The 21906-nt window shown below is 32.9% G+C and overlaps 1 protein-coding gene across 1 annotated transcript; it reads left to right on the forward strand.

The window, feature by feature from the left end:
* The first annotated feature begins 2953 nt into the window (after positions 1-2953).
* On the forward strand, positions 2954-18336 carry LOC134239734 (acetylcholine receptor subunit alpha-like). Its single transcript, XM_062721889.1, has 6 exons — positions 2954-3008; positions 3428-3588; positions 13195-13239; positions 13512-13624; positions 17135-17673; positions 17924-18336. The coding sequence occupies exons 1-6, from the start codon at positions 2954-2956 to the stop codon at positions 18334-18336; spliced, it is 1326 nt and encodes a 441-aa protein (XP_062577873.1).
* The last annotated feature ends 3570 nt before the right edge of the window (positions 18337-21906 follow it).

Consider the following 21906-nt stretch of genomic DNA (forward strand, 5'->3'; position numbering starts at 1 on the left):
ATGGTTTAAAATGATACTTGTTTTGTTGCCCAGTGAAAGCAAGTTTGAAGAGAGATGTGTTTATAATTAAGCAATTTGCTATCAAAGACCTCCAATATACACTCTGAAAAATACTTGAATATTTCAACAATAAAAAACTTATTAAATACCTATGATATCGTTAACTTTAAATTTTAAACATAATAGATATGATAAAAAGGAGGCATCCATTCACTATCCACCTTGAATAAATGTCTCTCCCAATACAGAAGATTTAAGTTTTGATGGTCGCCATGCTTCTTTTGGAAAGGAAATTCTTATCCACCCATTCTGTTGCCGAGATTTGACCATTTCTAACAAATGAACTATTTTTGTTATAAAAATTAACTTTCATGAAAAGAAATTTAAACTAAGAAAAATCTTTCAGCTCTTGTGACGTGATTCGCGCATGATCAGAACGATGACAGATGTGCAATGAAATCGGAGAGGACTAATTTTAAAAATAATTAACACTGAAACCAAATATTGTTTCTTTCATGGAAGTTATTCAATTAGTTCGCGAACTTTTTGATCACCCCTCGTAGGTACATCAATTATCTTTTATTAGGGGGTGCTAATTGTCTCAGGGGGGAATCACACTCTATAACTACTAAACAGAATAGGATTTCCCCCCGAAAATTAACTCTGGTGTAGGATTTCCATATATGAAATCCTGCTCTAGAGCCAGTTTTCCAGGGGAAATCCTACTTTAGAGTCAGTTTACGGGGGGGGTGGGGGTGGGGGGGATGGGGGGCTTTAGGAAGGTCTACTCTACAATACTTGTACATAGTATCATAATATCTATTTATGTTTTATGCATCAGGGAAAATAGTAAACTCAGTTAACAGAATACAAATAAAAAAGTTATTTAACCTATTCTGAGTATTTTCACAATATGTCATGAATTTAAAGGTACTTGGACACAGATTTGAAGTTAATATTTTCTCATTTTTTCTGTATAATATCACGAATTATATATTCTAATAGCATTTCACACAAAAATTAATTAAAAATCATATTTCGTTTAAAAGTTATTTAAACTTTAAATTTTTTGGCGGGTTTGATTGACACATCCTTGCACTTTCACAAATTTTAACTTTATTCTTAATCCTTAGGAAAAGTGGCAATTTTGATGTGTTTTAATGAGAATAATAAAACTTTCATCAAGAAAAATAATTTTATTCAGAGTAGAAATGTTAGAAAGCAAAACACCTTCACAAGTATCGTCATTCCGAACTAAGAGATGCGTGCAGAGTTTAGCAAATCGAGCACACTCGTGTTATGTACACAGTTTTTGTAAACAGGGCTCGAGTTCTGTTATTGTTTATATTTAGAATTCACCGGGTGCGTTCAATCGTCACAGTCTGCTTACCACAACTGCACGGACTGACAATATATTGTGTGTTTGTTTTGCTTTCGAACGTGTCTACTCTGAATTTTCTGGATTATAGTATTAATATTTTTCATTTATACAAAACGAGATTGCCACTTTTCCTAAGGATTAAGAATAAAATTAAATTTGTGAGAGTGCAACGATATGTCAATCAAACCCGCCAAAAATTTGAAATTTCAATATCTTTTAAACGAAATAAGATTTTTAATTAATTTTTGTGTGAAATGCTATTAAAATATATAAGTCGTAATATTATAGAGAAAATAATAACTTCAAATCTGTGTCCAAGTACCTTTAAAAGGGGTCCAAAAGTCTGAATTGATATTGATAGAAAAATAGCTAAATTAAATCAAGTTTTAAAAGCATCATAATTGTTGTTCAACTACCCGGCGTTTTCACACATCACCTGGTGTGACCTTTCTTGTACAGAAATGATTAGGGATATACTGTACTCTTATTCCATGGTAAATGAGCATTTCAATTCATGATACACTAAATTAATACACTTGAACGCTCAGTAAGAGGTTAAACTGGGCAGAATTAGAATCCGTTTGTGTATTTTCTGAATCATTTTATGCTATAAGCACAGAAGAGAATAAGCAGGGTAAGTTTAGTTAGGGTAAATTTCTTTGCATTCTGTATTTAAGTAAGAAATTTATACATGTATTTTGCTTTTATATTTTTTTCTTTTTTATTATGAAGAATTTCCAATTAATATATCCATTTGTATGTTGACGTCTTTATTCATATTCGTAACTAAATAATTTTTTCATTACGGTAAATGTATTTTAAAACAATTAGGAATACCGCCTCAACCAGGAACGATATCTTGTAAAATTATTTCTTTGAAAAAAAAAAATCAGAAATAAGCTTAAATTGGAAATCTTTTTTATGTAAGATCTTTCTCTTTAGCTCTATATGATTAAAGAAATATTCCTAAAAAATTTCTATCGTAGAAAAGTTCACCAAAAATACGTCTTCAGAGCAACTGTTTAACATTGCCAAAGACCCTAAATGTGTATCAATATGATATAAAATTTAAAATTGTAAATTATTATTCAGGCACGTATAACCAAAGGATTTAATCCCACAATTTTTGCCCCCCACCCAACTTTTTGTGATATAAGGAAAATATAGGGATAAAGTGTAAGAGAAGTTGCCCCCCCCCCCCCATTTCTTTTAATCTGCTTCCCCCATTTCTTTTAATTATATAGTTAATTAGACTTTTAGTCAACATGGTAAATATCAGATTTATATGACACATTAACATGATCAAGAAGTATTGATATGCTGCAAAATGAATGATATTTACTATACAAATTATAGCATATATGAAATGGAAGATACATGTAAGTTTAATAAGAAGACAAATAAATCATTCTGAATTATTTATGTCTAATTTTCAAAATTCAAAGATCTAACATACTTAAGCATGTCTGTATAGCACACTGTTTGAAATCTACTACAGTTCATTCGACTTCTAATTTAATTTTGTTCATTTTGAACATGAATTGACCATTCCAGGATATATATCATATTGAAATGAAGATGTTGAAGAAGATGAGAGTTGTAAACTTTGTATCTGGTGTATTTTTAGGTAGGATGAGTTCTTACAATCTATAAATCAAAAAGCTTAATTAATTTAAAATGCGACTTTTATAGCTGAATTTTACAAAGAAAGAAAAAGAAAAGACATTTTAAATAATTATAAAACCTTGTATGCAAAATTGTGGTATTAATAAAGTTTATTAGTATATGTTGCCAAAGAAAAATACCTACATTATAATTGGAAGAATTGTCCATCTTGAATTATTAATTTCTATATATTTTTTTTTATTTTTAGAAACTCACTCTCTTTGACTCTAACATCTACTGAAATAAATGCAATATAACCAGATTTATATTTATTTTATATTTTTTGAAAAGAGTTCAAAAAATGTTAGTGTCTATGTATGTATAAATATTGCATGATTTACATTAACAACGTACTGATTTTGATATTTTGATTTTAAATAGTACTCTTCTGCCAGTTACAGCCAGGGTATACTCAGTACTCATCAGATCTAGAGGCAACTCTTTTAAGTGATCTGTTCAGTGGAAACTACTCCACACTTGTCCGTCCATCATCTGTTGTCACCGTTAATGTCAGTTTAATGCTGTATACTATCAATGATCTGGTACGTAGAAACGTGTTTTGTATGTAGAGAAAACAAAAATTGTGATTTGAATACCTACAAGACGGTGTTGATTATAATTTTAGCACATAACTTTGTTTCTATGATCAGTGATATTTTTTAAAAGGGAAAGAGTGTGAGCTTTAGTGTTTCTAATTATTGTAAAACTAAGAATAATTCACAATTTGGTTTAAGATCGAAGGAGTCTATTTAATAAATTTGAAATTTGGTAACTTTAGATACCTTTCTCACAGTATCGCCAAACGCCCTAACTCCGTCAATTCCCTAGTTCTGTCACTTTCGGGAAACTCCACGACGCTGTTTGCAAACGTATGTAATTGTGACGTCATTTTTTACATGATGAAAACCTACAATCAATTCAAAACTACTATAACAACCACGTTCCTAAATGCGTAAGAACAAATATATAGAGTTTAACCTTATTTTAGTTTAGGCATCATATTTTATGTGAAAACAGTAAACACCGTTTCCTTTATCCGCTATTCCATCGATACCTTCGACAAGTGCGTCAATTTTTTACATGTTAGCCATATTTATGGAGGTCTATTAAAATGACATACCGTGTTGAATACAGATAAAAATATATTGATTTTTGTATACAAATGCACGAATGCATTATGCGTTGACATAACGTTGGCATGATATTTTTATGAGCCTGGATCGATAGATTTGGGGCGTATATTGTTTTGTTCTATCTGTCTGTATGTTTGTCTGCAAACATTAACCTTCGTAATAATTTTTGAACCATGAAAGATAGAAACTACTAGTACTAGTATGCATACTCAGATAATTAACCTATGACACCAAGGTAAATGACCTTGTGACCTTGACTATGACATATATGCTAAAAATAGCTTTATGTCTGCTAAGTTTAAACGTTGCCATCACTTTTGAACCTTGAAAGACTGAGACTTCATATTTGGTGTGCATACTCTACTGATCCGGTTCTTTCAAACAACACAAAGGTCACTTGCCTTGTGAACTTGAGTGTTACCTATAGGCTTAAAATAGCTTTTTCGAAATTTGTTGCCGCCGGGCGCATATTGTTTCATAAACACATCTTGTTAATATGAAATGATGATGATGATGATGATTGTTGATTTTATATAGCGCTTTTCTAGCATGAATGCTACTCAGAGCGCTTTACAATACATTATTACCCCAGCAGACCATATACGAGGGTTGTCCGTAAAGTTCGTGGACAACATTGATAATTACTGACAAACATTGATAAAATATATGAAACTATTATTTTCATTAAATTCATGTTTCATTTTATTAACATGCAAGTTTTCAACAAAAACAAAGCACAAATAGTTATATTTTTATTAGATTAAAAAAGACATACACTCATACCCGGAGCATTAAAATGAAAATTCTTGACGTTACCCGACGTCAAAAGCATAAGGAGTACATGTAACTTTTCTCAACATAGTCACCGTTTAACTCAATACATTTCTTATGTCGCTTTAAACACTCATAAATATGTGCACAAAATGTTCAGGTTTCACATGTATAATAATATTTTTGTCTGTCTCATATCCTGTAATCATCCAACCTCTGTCCTCGTCAAAACGATTTTATTTACGGAAATACGGTAAAGTCACGTTACGCAATTTATTTTTACAGCACTGCAATCTCGGAATGATGGTTTTTCTTCATGCATGTAATCCTATAAACTGTCCAATCCCTTCGAAAAAATTATCAGCCACTTAAATACTAGTGTACGGCTTCTTTTACTATGTTTTCCCGATTGTTTACAAAATGTATCGGTCTCTGTAGGTGCTTATCCGATGTCTACGCAGAATTTCATCACTGCTCACTGCTCCACCTATTCCGAAAACGCCCTTCTTTTGGAACGATTCCGATCCGTCTTAATAAGTTCTATCTTTGATTGTTCAGCCATTTTACAACTTTAAACGTTCAAATGTTGCATGTTTCACGTGATAGCTTCTGTAAACATCCAAAAGTAATGTCATAGTGTCCATATCTTTTATATTTGGTGTTATATTATCAAATACAATACACCAAAAGATGCACAAATATAAATCTAATTAACATTGAAATTTTAATTTACTGATGTTTTTTTGAATTTATTTTATAGATGTGGAAAACATAGAACATAGGGGGTGTCGCCGAATCACATATAAACGTCAAGAATGAAAGTGTACATTTAAAGAATGAAAAAGACAAACACATTAAAAAGTTTCTAATAAAACACCTAATCTCCTAATTTTTGTTTCAAAGACACAATTCTCGTCATTTTCTAGTCTTTAATTGAAAATTAAATGACGGCATTGGTATTTATGATCATAAACATTTGTTGTTTTACTATGTTGAATTGAATAAAGAGATTGTCGAAATGGGGGGAAAAGGCTCAACGAATTGTAATGCATTTTTGCTTCAAAATATGGGAATCATAACTAGCGACATTTTTGTTGATCAATCAGACTTAAAGAATAAAGAATGTAAATAAGAGACATATTAATAGATGGATTCAGTAATTTTGGAATGGGTGATTGGTCACTGAATAATTAGCAGAAGACAAGAAGACCGAAAGATAAGAGATCGAACAGAAACGTTCAATGGTGTCTGACGTTGTCAAAAAAGACAGACGTATAGAGTGACTTGTGAACTTTTAAGTTTGTCTTATGCTACTGTTAACAAATTTTGACAAAGGGCTTAATTATGAAAAGAGTGAGTGTATAATGGTACCAAGAATTATTAAAGAAAGAGGAATTGATGAAAATGTTTGCGAATCACAAAGGTTTTTAAATGAAACGAGGAGAAAACGCTTAAAAGTATGACGGTGTGTATCCGTCAAATGACGTTATATTTAGGTTCGGCAACAACCATAAACGTGCATTGTTTAAAATCCGATATTTTGAAAAGTATTCATCATATTCCTTTCAATTTTTCAGGTCTGATTTGAATTAAATAAAGCTTTTATCTTGTATAATTTTGTTGCTTTACGTCGATGCAACAACAATTATTAGAATAATAATTGTATTTATGTATTTAATGCGATAATTTGTTTGGAGGTTTCCAGAAACATTTACGTTGGTAAATTGTGAAAATTCTCAGATCCACGCCTTGCCTGAGGGATTGTGTAAGGTCACGTGGTTAGCTCAGCGAGTCATTCACACTCGCGCGCTCACCACCGCTAACATGAAGCACGTCTATTTTGAAGAAATCACAATTTTTTGTGATCGTTATGGTCAGCCAAGAGAAGTGCTTTCTTATTCCATCATTTGTTGATTATTGTCACAATTTGCAAGATTTGTGCTGTTTGAGATTATTTTTTGTTTACTTAACCGAGGGTGTTGCCCACAATTTGTGATAGACGTGTGTGTTATTCACATGTGCAGATTTTGCAATGCCCATGTGGAGTCATGTGGAGTATATTTTTCTGATGATGAACTGGACTTTATTAACTTTGTGTTGTGTTTTGAACTGGCATTCGTTCGTTAATTAAAGGACAGAGATTTCCATATACCCACATAATGCGCGTGATTTCTGATTTTTGTTGTTTGTTAAACTAAACGACTAAAACTGAACACATTTATATCAATGGAGACACGGATTTGTTTGGCGAGAAGTTGTGATAATATTCATCAAAGGCAGTATCTGCACGATGGCGTTGATGGAAAACAAATACGCAGCTGGAGATCATGACGGTCTTTGTGGAGCCACAGAGGTTTCAGGATGAACCTGAGCTATCAAGTCGAGTTGGTGTACATCTGTGCTGCACCCCCTTGCACGACCAGCCAATGCGGACGTGGTTTCGTTGTATAGGAATGCAGATAATTCAGTCGTCTTAATAATAAGGCCAGTATCGTATTCTTAATCATTTTATTGCACAACGTGTTGCGTATGCTTTGAGAAGTTTATGAATAGGAAAGATTATATAGATAAAGCTTGTCAGCAAATTCTGTTGATTAAAAGCAAGGATTGAATTTTAAAGTCAAGCCATTTAATATTTTTGAATTATTAAAAATTACACAGCAAGTTTTTGTTAGCTCGCGTTTCTGTGGAAATTATAGAATTTGTACATTTGTTCGGTTCTTCTAATCTTCTAATGACAGTGGTTTCGGTCTTATGTAGAAATTATTCATTTAGACACGGTTATATGGATTAAGTTTTACCATATGAATCAGTTTCCCAAATTTATAATCTTGATAAAATGGAGCTACGGTACAGAGTTTTTTGTTTAGTTCACAAGTTTGTTTATTATTGAATCGAAATTATTTCGGCCTAATGTACTTATCGTGTGGACTTGTAGGGGTATAAATTTATATATGAACCTACCCACGGTGTTTGACAATAGTACAGAGTAGGCCGCATATATGTACTTATTGTGTGGGAGTTTTTTTGGGTACAAAGTTTATCTGTGCCTACCCACGGTGTTTAGCAATAGTACAGAGTAGGCCGCATATATGTACTTATTGTGTGGGAGTTTTTGGTACAAAGCTTATGTGTGCCTACCCACGGTGTTTGACAATAGTACAGAGTAGGCCGCATATATGTACTTATTGTGTGGGTGTTTATTGGTACAAAGTTTATCTGTGCCTACCCACGGTGTTTGACAATAGTACAGAGTAGGCCGCATATATGTACTTATTGTGTGGGTGTTTATTGGTACAAAGTTTATCTGTGCCTACCCACGGTGTTTGACAATAGTACAGAGTAGGCCGCATATATGTACTTATTGTGTGGGTGTTTATTGGTACAAAGTTTATCTGTGCCTACCCACGGTGTTTGACAATAGAACAGAGTAGGCCGCATACATGTACTTATTGTGTGGGAGTTTTTGGTACAAAGTTTAAATGTGCCTACCCACGGTGTTTAGCAATAGTACAGAGTAGGCCGCATATATGTTCTTATTGTGTGGGAGTCTAGGGTTCATTATTTATTTGTACCTATTCACATGTATAAGATAAGTACAAGGCTAAGGGTTTCCTTGTACCAGTAACAGTTTTTGTCGTGTTAGATTTTTTTTTTTTTTTTTTTTTTTTTTTTTTTTTTTGATTTGGAGATTTTTTAAGTTAACACGACATGGACTGTGGTCGAAGAAATGAAACTTACCAAGATCAATGACTTAAATTCGTTATGCATTGGCATACCTATGTTAAAGGAGTTTGTTCCTAGTATACTTGTAGATTTTACATATATGCCAATAAGAGGCAGTTATGTATTTGTTTGCACATTATGACATTTGCGTCTAATGTAGCAGGATTTCATTTAGTTTAGAGTTACCCGTACGCTTGATCTTCATGTTCTGTGCGGAGTTTATATGTATGCATATAGGTCGAAGTTATCCATATTTTCACTGTTTTGTTTTAAAGTATATATGCCCTATTACATCTAAACATAATGGCAACTTCATTTCATGTTCATTGCAGTCAATTTTAAGTAAGAGTATCACAATAGTTCTTAGTTGTTACAAAGTACGTGTTACAAATAGTGGTATCTCCTATACATGTGACATTTTTATCTTTTGTTATGGAGTTAATAGATTTATTCTTTAATATTTCGTTTGATGAAATTGGTAGAATCCCGGAACATGTAGAATTTCGTCAAAGCGAATCCTCTCAGCAGGGAATTAATCGATTATTATCAGTATGATTGTAATACAATATATACTGCTATCAAGGTTAGTCTACAGGAAAAAGTTTACTCTTTCTGTTCAAGGTTGTTACATTTAGTTTTTCTATGAGCATGATAATGTACATGATGTATCACTTTCTTTACAACTCAGTTGTTGGTTTTTGGCGTCCTTTCTTTAAATGACACCTTAGACTTAAAAAGTATTCATATAATTTTCATGTTTAAGTTGCAGATGCCCTTTGATGAATTTGCCAGTGTGCATATTTGCTACATCCTAGCAGCCCGAGTAGAGGAAGCGTAGCTATAACTGTTAATAGCCCAGAGAGCCCAGCAGAATTGTGCCGGATGCCATGAATCTAATGTTATTGATACAGGTTTGAACTGTTTAACAAATATTGACTTAGCGAGCTGTTTTATCTAACAAATTGCATAGGATTCGCGCCACCGGGGGATAATGTCCTAAACCAGCCCGTCCACTAGTGTTATTCCAGATACAATTTGTCTTTACCAACAACTTTCATGCGATCAGCCGGTATAAGATTCATATGTTTGCTAGCTAAACTGCTGCAGTGCTGCTACAGGTGTGCCCCAAATCAGTCGTGTAACCAGGATATCCACTACCGTTGGTTCACAAAGCATTCATACCAGCTACATCATTCAATTTGGTTTCAAATAAAACATTTACAGGCGAGTCAGCAAGTAAATAATATAGGAAGATCCCCCCTCCATAAAAATTCAAATAAGTTCCCTATATAGCTGGTAAATATAGGTTTAATTTATTTTTATAAATTAGTACAGACCTCATGCACGGTCAGTACATTAAATAAAAGGTTTTTCAATTTGCGTCCCTTTTCGGAAATTAAGCATTGCCAGGCTAGAATACAATAATAATAATAATAATGATAAAATTATTTTAAAAAGTTTCTAATAGACAGCATAATGTTAGACATCGTTTGGAGTTACTAGCTCATGTTGTACATTGTACGTTTCTCCGGTCTTTATCTTTAAATATTAATTTGCTTTAATTAACCCCATGTAAAATTTTCTCCAACATATTTTTATATGAAAATTCTATTAATTTTCGGTCTTGTTTGACATCTGTAGTTGAAAGGTAATCGTTTTCTTTTGATATTTAGGAAAGGCATTTTTGCACATGGTGGCAGTATTTCATTCTTGACATCTCTTTCCTGTCTGACGATAGCAATGTTATTAACTCAAGCTTGTTATCAAATTTATGGTTACATCCTAGGATTACGTTCTTTGAATTTGCTATGCTTCGCTCTACCTAATTTCAGTGTGGTAAATTAATGTCTACAGATTCTCTATGTTCATGACATTTTCTATCCTTAATTTTAATTGGCCGGTCAGTATGAAAGTAGGCAGAGTTGTCAAGAACAGATTTGTGAGTTTGTAAGGAAGGCAATCTAGGAACATTCTTGTGTTAGTCTATCTATGAAATTTGTTCCAAATCATATTTGTGAAATTTAGATTTTTGGACTTACAATAAATTCTAAACTTTAGAACCGACTTTTCAATTGACACAATATTACATGGTGAACTTATTATCTTCTTCAATCATGTATTTTTCATAATTCTCTCAATATCAATTTATTTTACATGTTTTGTGGAACTTAAGTATGTACAGTAATTTTATTGTACCTTGATCTCAAAAGGAGAGAACTAATACAGGCCCTTGGCCTGCTGTTCAATCCATATTCATATTGTACACTTTGTATATTATGAATAAAATACTTCTTATACTAAAAGCATTCTCACTCATCACTAGGTTGAATTTGTCAAAATTTAAGTTTGTTGACATAATAGATCTCAACCATTAATCCTGATAATAATTGAAACTACTAAATAAACAAAGTGCTACACACCATTTAGATAATTCATTAAGATATGTTTCATATTGTCATTGTCAGGGACAGATCTGGAATATGCATGCTCTCGATAGATACATGTAGCCCCCGGCCGCTAGCATAATATAATAATTTTTCAAAGCAGGGAAATCTGTAAGTCTGGATCTTTTGCAAATTTGTATATGGTAAGCTACTCATGAGACACAGACAAACTGTTCAGAAATCTCTATTAGGATTTTGAAGGACAACAGTTCAAATGCATGGCATATATATATTTGCTTAAAATCACTTAAACTTAATAAGTTCACATAATCTGTAATGCACAAGAATGAAGATCAAATATTGGTCAATGGTAATTATTGTTTTGTTCTTCTTAAAAAAATAAATAAATAAATAAATAAATACATATGTAAATAAATGAAGAAAAAAAAAAAAATAATAATAATATTAATAAATATCTAGCATTTAATAGCTGTTTTTGTTCTACTCCCATTAGTCCGATTCTAGAATGTAGTTTAATTGCGAGTCAGTGTTTAACTGCAGTTCTGTTCTATTCATGATAAATAGTTAGATACTAGGATGTATTTAAATACAGGTCAGTGATTTAACTGCTGTTTTGTTCTACGCGTGAAAATTAGTTAGATATTAGGATGTAATTTAAATGCAGGTCAGTGATTTAACTGCTGTTTTGTTATACTCGCGATAAATATTTTGATACTCACTAAAGATGTAATGTAAATACAGGTCAGTTATTTAACTGCTGTTTTGTTCTACTCTTACAATTGAAAATACCTTAAGGAACATGTTCATTCCCACATTGACAGGTCGGTGAATAACTGCTGTTGGATATCTAAATACTCCTCATCTGACTTCGTTACTTGCTGGCTCAATAAACAATACTTTTCGATTTGTCATTTAATTACTCTGAAATTAGTTTTCTTCCATACTTACATGTATTACTCAATATCGTTATTTATTAACATTGCTCGGATATTATGTTAATACAGGTATTTCCTTCATTATATGACATGTAACTTCATTTTCGTGATAACTGGTAACGGAATAATTAATGAAAGGTAGATTTTTATTTTTCATTTCATTACTTTAAGTTGAAATGTGTGGAGAGGCCAGTGATTAACTGCCTTCATATAGACTTGATGTGTGCAAGCTCACCTTGGATGGCACGGATGTGATTTACATGTCACATTTTACATGGATGTGACCTGCATATCACATCTTGTGGCCTATTTTGTTTTGATGTGCCATCTATTTGCTAACTTTTTTATATGATGTTTTGATTGTCTTGTCTTACAGATACTTTTTTCTAGTCATTTTTGGGGGATCAGACATTATCATATTTTACGTAACTGATAAGTAAAGCTTGTGAATCTGATCCCCCTTCTTGTTTGTTAAATTGTTCACATTTATATCGTCATTTTAATAAATGACATTATTCATCAACATGAAAGTGTTTTATTTGACTTTTACAAAATTAGCAAAAACAAGCTGCGGTGATCTTGCCTATAAGCATTAGAAGACATAAAACAACAATTATTAGAATAATAATTGTATTTATGTATTTAATGCGATAATTTGTTTGGAGGTTTCCAGAAACATTTACGTTGGTAAATTGTGAAAATTCTCAGATCCACGCCTTGCCTGAGGGATTGTGTAAGGTCACGTGGTTAGCTCAGCGAGTCATTCACACTCGCGCGCTCACCACCGCTAACATGAAGCACGTCTATTTTGAAGACCCACCTCCACCCCAGCATTCCTATCCCTTAATATAAAGTTGTGACATTTCATTTAGATCAACCCTCGTACATACGTGTTTTCTTCTATTTTGTATTTATTTTATTCAATGGATCTGTTAGCTGAGCACTGTTCATTTTTTCTTAATCGATATATCCCAATGAGCTAGAGATAATAAAAGATACCACATTCTGACACATCTCTTTCATTTTGGATATTTTACTTAAAAGGACGTTAATGGTAATCTAGCCACCAAACAATATGATAAACGTAATGACTTTTACTGCATATATTTCATGAACCTTGATAAATGAAATAATTTTGTCTTACATCTCTTATAATTTATATTACATTTTTTTTACAGAATATTGTTGAGCAAAGTCTTTCTGTATCTGGGATGCTGTCCATGGTTAGTTATGTTTCCATTTAATAATCTAATAATGAAAATTATAAATATTGTTGATGCAATACCAAATTATTTTTCTTTTGAAAAATCCTGTTTTTAAACAATAAAGGTGAACTTTCGAAATAGAGTATAATTCTGGCATATTTCTCAAACGGAGTATTGAAAAAATAAATGAATGAATAAACTAATGATTTTAAATAATACCAGAGGAAAATTTAATGACGCGTTTATTTCATATTTAACGATTTTAAACCGGTGTATCCTGGATTTTGTAGAATTGGTTTGATCCTCGTCTAGAGTGGGCGAATAATTCGGATTATTCAGCTGTTCAATTTCTTTTTAATACGGAGGAAAACACATGGACACCGGCAATTTATGTAGAGAACTCGTAAGATATTAGACACGGTAGTTAATTTGTAAACACTTTTTGATTGGTTGGTGTACTTATATTTGGTGCAGTAAAACGATCATTATGCAGAATGAAAGCTCAACATTATGACATCAACTGATGAAATGAGTTTGTTGGTCAAGGGAATTTTTAGTAGTTTTTAGTGCCCCTAGCTGAAAATATATGGTTTACTCCCCATCCCCCCAACTGAAATTGCTTTCTATGGCCCTGATGAAGGTATTTTCATAAAACAAAACTCAACAAAAGAAAAAGTAGAAGGCTCAAACATAATACATAGATGGCATTTGAACTTATACTTCTAATTTCGTATTTCCGACCCTTAATTATGGAACGCCGTCACTGCCTTATAGCAGAACACAACAATTGCACTGCGTCAACCTTCCATTACATTATGTCAATTCTTTATGATATTTACTCACACAACTATTACATTGTGTCAACCTTCTATTACATTATGTCAACTCTACATGATATTAACTCATACTACTATAGCATTGTGTGAACTTTCCTTTACATTATGTCAACTTTTTATGACATTTACTCACACTACTATTGCATTGTGTGAACTTTCCTTTACATAATGTCAACTCCATATGACAGTTACTCACACTACTATTACATTATGTCAACCTTCGGTCTCATTATGTCAACACTTTATGACATTTACTTCTACTATTATTTTATTGTGTCAACCTTCCATTACATTATGTCAACTCCTTATGACTTTTACTCACACTACTATTGCGTTGTGTCAACCTTCCATTATATTATGTCAACTCTTTATGACATTAACCCACACTACTATTACATTGTGTCAACCTTCAGTTTCATTATGTCAACACTTTATGACATTTACTTCTACTATTATTTTATTGTGTCAACCTTCCTAAATACATAAAGTCAACTCTATATTACATTTACCCACACTACTATTGCATTATGCCAACCTTCCATTATATTATGTCAACTCTTTATGACATTAACCCACACTACTACTGCATTGTGTCAACCTTCCATTATATTGTGTCAATTCTTTATAATATTATCCCACACTACTATTGCATCGTGTAAACCTTCCTTTACATTATGTCAACACTTTATGACATTTACACATTCTTGTATTTCGTTATGTTTACTGTTCATGACATTTAATTAAACAACAATAACATTGTGTTAACCTATCATTACATTATGTCAATTCTTTATGATATTAACTTACACTACTACATTATGTCGATTCACTATTACGTTATGCGAACACGGGTATCCTCGGCCTTTATATGAGCATAACGTATTTTCCGCGTTCCGCAAGCACTAAATTGGCGGGAGAGAAAATTGTCGTAGAAGAAATCTCAGCGATTTGAATAAAAATTTTAAGCGACAAAGGATTGACAATCTTGAAACGTGCAAAGCCTTAACACTGCGACTGTGAATTAAAGTCATGTCGAAATTCAATGGCGTTTACTTTAATCTGATAATTAAATAAATAAAAAAATATGAGTCGTGCAGCAATTTTTTTCTTCTTTTTACTCGTATTTTGAATTGTTTGTTTGTTTGTTTGTTTTTTTTTTTTTGGATAAAAGTCTTAAACTTCTGAGCTTACTTAGAACATTGTCATACGTTTTTTTTTTATCAGTCTTGAACTTTTCTTTTTTTTTTTAAATGTAAACACATCGTTTTAGGGAGGGGGAAATCCCGCCCTACCATCTCTAGTGACCAAAATCTACAAGTACATAAAATTAATAAATTTATTGGTTTTACTTTGTAGGACATTGCATTAGTTTCACATTGAGTTTAGCTGAATTAAGTTGAAAACTATTTTATAAAACTATAAAGCCTGAGAGCTTCTCCGCTTTCCCCCTTGGTCTCCAACCATAGACCGTCCCCCTTCAGGCTTGGACAATTTTTTTTGTTCAAGATTCTCAAATCCGCTACTGATATGTGCCCATGCATGCTTACTAAGACATATTCAATTGATTTAGATGAGGGATTGGTAGATTTTTATGATAGAATTCTGGCCCTGGAATGGTTGAACAAATTACTAATTCCAGTGACAAATCATCTTTTTTTCGAAAGAAGGGGGGGGGGGGTCAGCCAGAAAAAGAATATTCGCCCGAAAAAAAACTTGAGAAGCCAAAAAAAAAAATAATTGTCCACTCCAAGCCCGAAAATCCTATTTCGGGGAGGGGGTCCAACTTCGATCAGTCCTAATTTTTTTGTCAGATATATTACATTACCCTCAGTGGACTATAATTCAACAAAAAGTGGGGGTGGGGGCTGTACTTTCAATGAACATTACATTTTCTATTGTAAAGTTATGTCTGGGAAAAGAGGGGGGGGGGGGGCGGGGCTGATATTTTGTGTCTGTAATTCTTCCTAATCAATCAGGACCCCCCCCTCCTCTTACCAGTCATAAAAACACGGTCGTCAACATTCATTTTATACCAGATATACAGCTTTGAGAAATTGTAAATGTATTTTTACATCAGGTAATGCACTTTTGGAATCAACATGATAAAGAGTTAACACAATATAGAGATATTTTAAGATCACATAAGAAAGAGTTGACATAACGTAATTATTTATCCACATCACGGAATTGAGTTTTGACATAATGTGATAAAGTGTTGATATAATATAAAGATATGTTCACATAATGTCATACACTTTTTAAACCACGTAATAAAGCACTGACATAAAGGAAAGATGTGTTCACCTCACATCATGATGCTTTCGCCGTAAAATAAAGAAAAACCCATATCATGTAATAATGCTTTGATATAATAGAAATATACACTCTCAAAAAGGAATGGATTTTTGACTTCATGTAATGATAAGTTTAATTATAAAACACAATTCACTTGACGTAATGCAATTTTGACCTCACATATTAAAGAAATGAAATGATGTAAAGAAACATTCATTTCACGTAATAAAGTTTAAACACAATGTAAACATATTATCACTTCACATAATGAATTTTCGACTTCAAGTTATGAAGTGCTGATATAATGAAAGGATGTATTTACTTCATGTAATGCAGCATTGACATGATGTAAAGATATTTTTACATAATCTCATAAAAAATTGACATAACGTAAAGATATGTTCACATCACGTAATGATAAATTGACATAATAAATGCATAGTTGTATGCTATAAGGCAGTGTTGGCGTTCCATACTTAATGCTAATTATACTACATTATGTCTGATGTAAATCCGACATTGGGCCAACGTTCATGCACACAATGCAATGTTGGGCCAATGTAATACTATTTTATTGGCCATATGCATTCAAATGCCCATTTTCAGTAAGATATTGCCATTGGCATTCATCGTTGGGCCTATATGAAATGTGCCTTATTGCCTAACATTAGACGAAGGGAAAGTGCTAAATATCATTATTAAATGCTAACATTTCGCTATATTGCAGCAATAGATCGTCTACATAAAGAAATCAATCTGATTTTTTAAATTCTACATTTCAGAGTGGAAGATTTAGCAGTCATCAACGATGAAAATATGCCAATGAGAATTAACCCAAATGGTGAAGTAATGCGAACTCCAACAGGGGTATACAAAGTGTCCTGTGAAAGTGTCGTCACATATTATCCGTTCGATGAACAGACCTGCCATATTAAAATAACAACCTCCGGCTACACTCAGGGTGAAATTGATCTTCGCTTCGATGAGAACGCAGTAGATCTCTCTGATTATATTCCAAACGGAGAATGGGAAGTTGCTTCTGCTGGCGGATTGTCATCGGGGGAACAGTCGAAATCTAGGAATGGGTTAAAATACGCAAGTTTATCTCTTGAACTAAAGTTGAAAAGACGTTATTTGTTCCACACAATTAACACCATATTTCCAGTCTTTCTTATGGGCATGCTCATTCCTTTTGTGTTTAAGTTGAGTATCATGGAGGAGAAAATTGGGTATTCTTTGACGGTACTCTTGTCCTATGCTGTGTATCTAACATTAATTGCGGACCATATCCCTAGCACCTCTGTGACTGTGTGCTACCTATGTAAGCTTGAGTCTTCATTTTATCAGATGCTTAAAGACAATATACATCAAATGTTTTTAATCATAAATTTTCATTAAATTCAATGAAAATTTAAATAAGAAATGTAGATTACATAAAACGATCGTCTAACTCGGAAATGAACCTGTTTTCTCAAAGAGATCTTTTCCAATAATTTTTCCTCAGCAAATGAAACCTGATTTCTTAATAATTAACTTTTTTCTGATGACAAGACTCTTTATTTCTTTTACAGCCGTATACCTAGCAGTCATTCTGACAACATCAACGCTGTCCATCCTTATAGTTATAGTGGAAATTCAAGTCGCAACGACCAAAATAAGCTTGTCGTCATGTACAAAAGCTTTTGCAAACTTTCTTGCTAATGTGTGTTGCTTTAAACGTAAATGGTGTCGTAATAAGACTGATCGTGCCCCAGAAGTCAGAGCTGACGAGTTTTACATAAACCGTCATGGAATTCTATCTTCCAAAGAGTTTGTGTCAGAAAACACAGAAAATGCATCAGATATCAATGATAGTGAAGGAATATCACGGGAAGAATTTTCAACCCTTCTTGATAGTTTTTTCTTTGTTATTTTCTTTCTTTTTATTATCATAGCGTCCCTTACACTTTTTGTTGCATTGATAATTGAGTATCAAAGCTATTAGACATACACTAGACAAAATTGTTAACGCACCAACCTAAGAAAATTTATATTTGACTTGTTTATGATGTATTTGGTGTAAAATTATGTAACTTTGATAAAATAATATAAATAATAACAATGTTTACTGAAGCGTAACCAATGAAAATGAAAATTGTGTCTTTTTCAATTTTAGAATAATAAATTTCTCTTTTTTAGCTCACCTGAGCTGAAAACTCAAGTGAGCTTTTCTGATCACATTTTGTCCGGTCGTCCGTCTGTCTGTCCGTCTGTCTGTAAACTTTTCACTTTTTCGACTTCTTCTCAAGAACCGCTGGACCAATTTCAACCAAACTTGCCACAAAGTATCCTTGGGTGAAGGGGATTCAAGTTTATTCAAATGAAGGGCCACGCCCTCATTCAAGGGGAGATAATTGGGAACTAATGAAAATTTGGTGGCATATTTTAAAAATCTTCTTCTCAAGAACCACTGTGCCAGGAAAGATGAAACTTATGGGGAAACATCCTCAGGTAGTGTAGATTCACGTTTGTTCAAACCATGACCCCCGGGGGTAGGGCGGGGCCAAATGGCCTACCAAAGTTTTACATAGAAATATATAGGAAAATTCTTTAAAAATCTTCTTCTCAAGAATGACAAAGCCATAATTCATCATATTTATATGGAAGCATGCTCAGATAGTGTAGATTCAAGTTTGTTCAAATCATGACCCCCAGGGGTAGGGCGGGGCCAAAATGGCCGACCATAGTTTTACATAGAAATATATAGGAAAATTCTTTAAAAATCTTCTTCTCAAGAATGACAAAGCCATAATTCATCATATTTATATGGAAGTATGCTCAGGTAGTGTAAATTCAAGTTTGTTCAAATCATGACCCCCAGGGGTAGGGCGGGGCCAAAATGGCCGACCAAAGTTTTACATAGAAATATATAGGAAAATTCTTTAAAAATCTTCTTGTCAAGAATGACAAAGCCATAATTCATCATATTTATATGGAAGCATGCTCAAGTAGTGTAGATTCAAATTTTTTCAAATCATGACCCCCGGGGGTAGGGCAGGGCCAAAATGGCCGACCAAAGTTTTTAAAGATATATATAGGAAAATTCTTTAAAATCATTTTCTAAAAAATAGCAAATCCATGACTGGTCATGGGACTATTTTTGGATTTAAACTTTACAATAAAAAGCCATTTTCTACTTTTTCCTACCCTTAGTGCTCAGGTGAGCGATGTGGCCCATGGGCCTCTTGTTAAAGTTGTATTTGTGTTCTTCTCATTTGTATTAATAAAAAACTCAAGTTACTCCGTAAGCGGCGTTTGATGCTACAAGAGCACGCTAAGCAGACAGCATGGCGTCTGCAGAGTTTCCCATTTCAGAAATCTGTAAAAAAAAAAAAAAAAAAAAAAAAAAAAAATTTGAATTCCTGTCAAATAAATTCAAAATAAAAAAAAATGTTTACTATTGATAGTCATGGCATTTAGTTAGCAGTATAAGATAAGTTCAAAATTGTTCCTAAAGACTTGGTCAACCGGAATGGACACTAGGACACAGTTTATGGACACTAAGGCACTAGATGATTACATGTACTAGGCGATATGATAGATAATGACTTTTTCTTAAAACTTGGGAACTACTTTTGTGGCAACCTCATAAACCACCTTTAGTTATCAAGAATGTCTTCTCTGGGCAAAAACGGTGCACAATGCACATATGGAAATCAGTTTTCAGATAATAAGGTCATTAAACGGTCTTTTTATGATACCAAGACATTTGTTAATCCCATTGTTTTGGAATAGTGGTATATTATATACACTAGTACCAATCCGGGACATGTGCGTTAGCAATTTTGTTTAGTGTTTATGCGTTTCAGTAATGCATGTACATGTATATATGTAAATGACTTACTAGTAAATGTATATAAAGGAGGTGGGGTGGGGTTATTGAATTATCAACTAGAGAACCAAATTTTATCTCGAAGTTTCTGTAAAGCCTTTTGTTTTCTTTGATGATAGGTTGAATTTTTTTTGTTTTGAAAAAAAAATTAACATACATGTAAGGATTTTTTTCTTAAATTTTATTCATTTTGACAAAATCGCAACGATTTCAAATATGTTTGCTCCACACTTGGTTTGTACTGTCCAAGGCATAATTATGTTCCCCAAACGAAGTTGGGGAACATATTGTTTTTACTCTGTTTCTTATTATTATTATTATTATTATTTTTCTTCTCGGGAAAATTTTGTCCGCGAATGATCTTGTAAAGTACACATCCGATTAAGGGGAAACCTTTTTGTTAAGTAGGCGACGGAACGAAGGTCATTTTGTGCTTAAGAGCGCGCCACTTAATGTGAAATTGGTGTATCTTTTAATGATATTTAGAATATATAGACATGTGTATAAATGTAGATTAAGATGACATTGTCACTAATTGCATGCCATTTTGTGTTGCTTGCAACACGTGAAATGACCGATTTAATAGGCGTAATTTGTACTTTTTTGATGAAATGCTTTGAAACTCATAATGTTAGGATATATAGTAGCATAGACAATATGACATTGTCAAAATACATCTCACGCGCATGCACGTGCGCTTCGCTCTGATTGGCTGAAACTAAAGTCTCAATATCTTTTTTGTTTTTTGATGAAATCCTTTGAAATTTTGAACAAACATATATGCAATATCCTACAACATAATATAAAACAATTTTCATGAAAATACGTGCATGCACGTGTGCTGCAATCTGATTGGCTGAAACTTTAAATAGCTATAACTCCCTTGGTTTTCAACCAAACAGGATGGAATTTGGAACATAGATATAATGGACTTCTACAAGAAGGTATGGTCACCAACATTCATAATGCGTGTACGTGCGCTGCAATCTGATTGGCTGAAACTTTAAATAGCTATAACTCCCTTAGTTTTCAACCAAACAGGATGAGAGTTGGAACATAGATAGATGTAATGGACTTCTACAAGAAGGTATGATCACCATGCACATCCATACACGTGCGTGAACGTACGCTGCAATCTGATTGGCTGAAACTTTAATCAGCTATAACTCCCTTGGTTTTCAACCAAATGGAGTGGGATATAGAACATAGATAGATGTAATGAACTTTCACAAGTAGGTATGTCACATGTAAGTGTGCAGTGAAATGAGTGTCAAAAATACACTTGAATAACCGTATTTTTTTAAATACTTTTGGATTAAATATTTTAATATTAAGTAATTAAAGTATATAGATTGTGTAGATAAGATGATATGGTCATTACGCACATGCATTTAATGCGCACGCGTGCAATGCTAAAATTTGAATGTGGTATCTGGGTAAATTGGTTAAATGCATAAAGTTTGTCTTATTTAATGAAGTGAATGTATTTTAAAACTAGGTTTTAGTGTATGTCTTCTTTTGTTGCGCATTTGCCATCGAAATATTTAATTCCATAGCCCTTATTGTATTTTTATACAGATTGTAATTAATGAGTACTAAATTTTAACTGCTGTCGATAATAAATAATCACCTGTCATAGCCACTTATGTTCACTGCCTGTCATGTGTGATTTATTAATTGTTA

Source organism: Saccostrea cucullata, unplaced genomic scaffold, assembly GCF_032062105.1.
Source record: "Saccostrea cucullata isolate Sc308-1 unplaced genomic scaffold, CSIRO_AGI_Scuc_v1 ctg1222, whole genome shotgun sequence".
Classification (NCBI taxonomy): domain Eukaryota; kingdom Metazoa; phylum Mollusca; class Bivalvia; order Ostreida; family Ostreidae; genus Saccostrea; species Saccostrea cuccullata.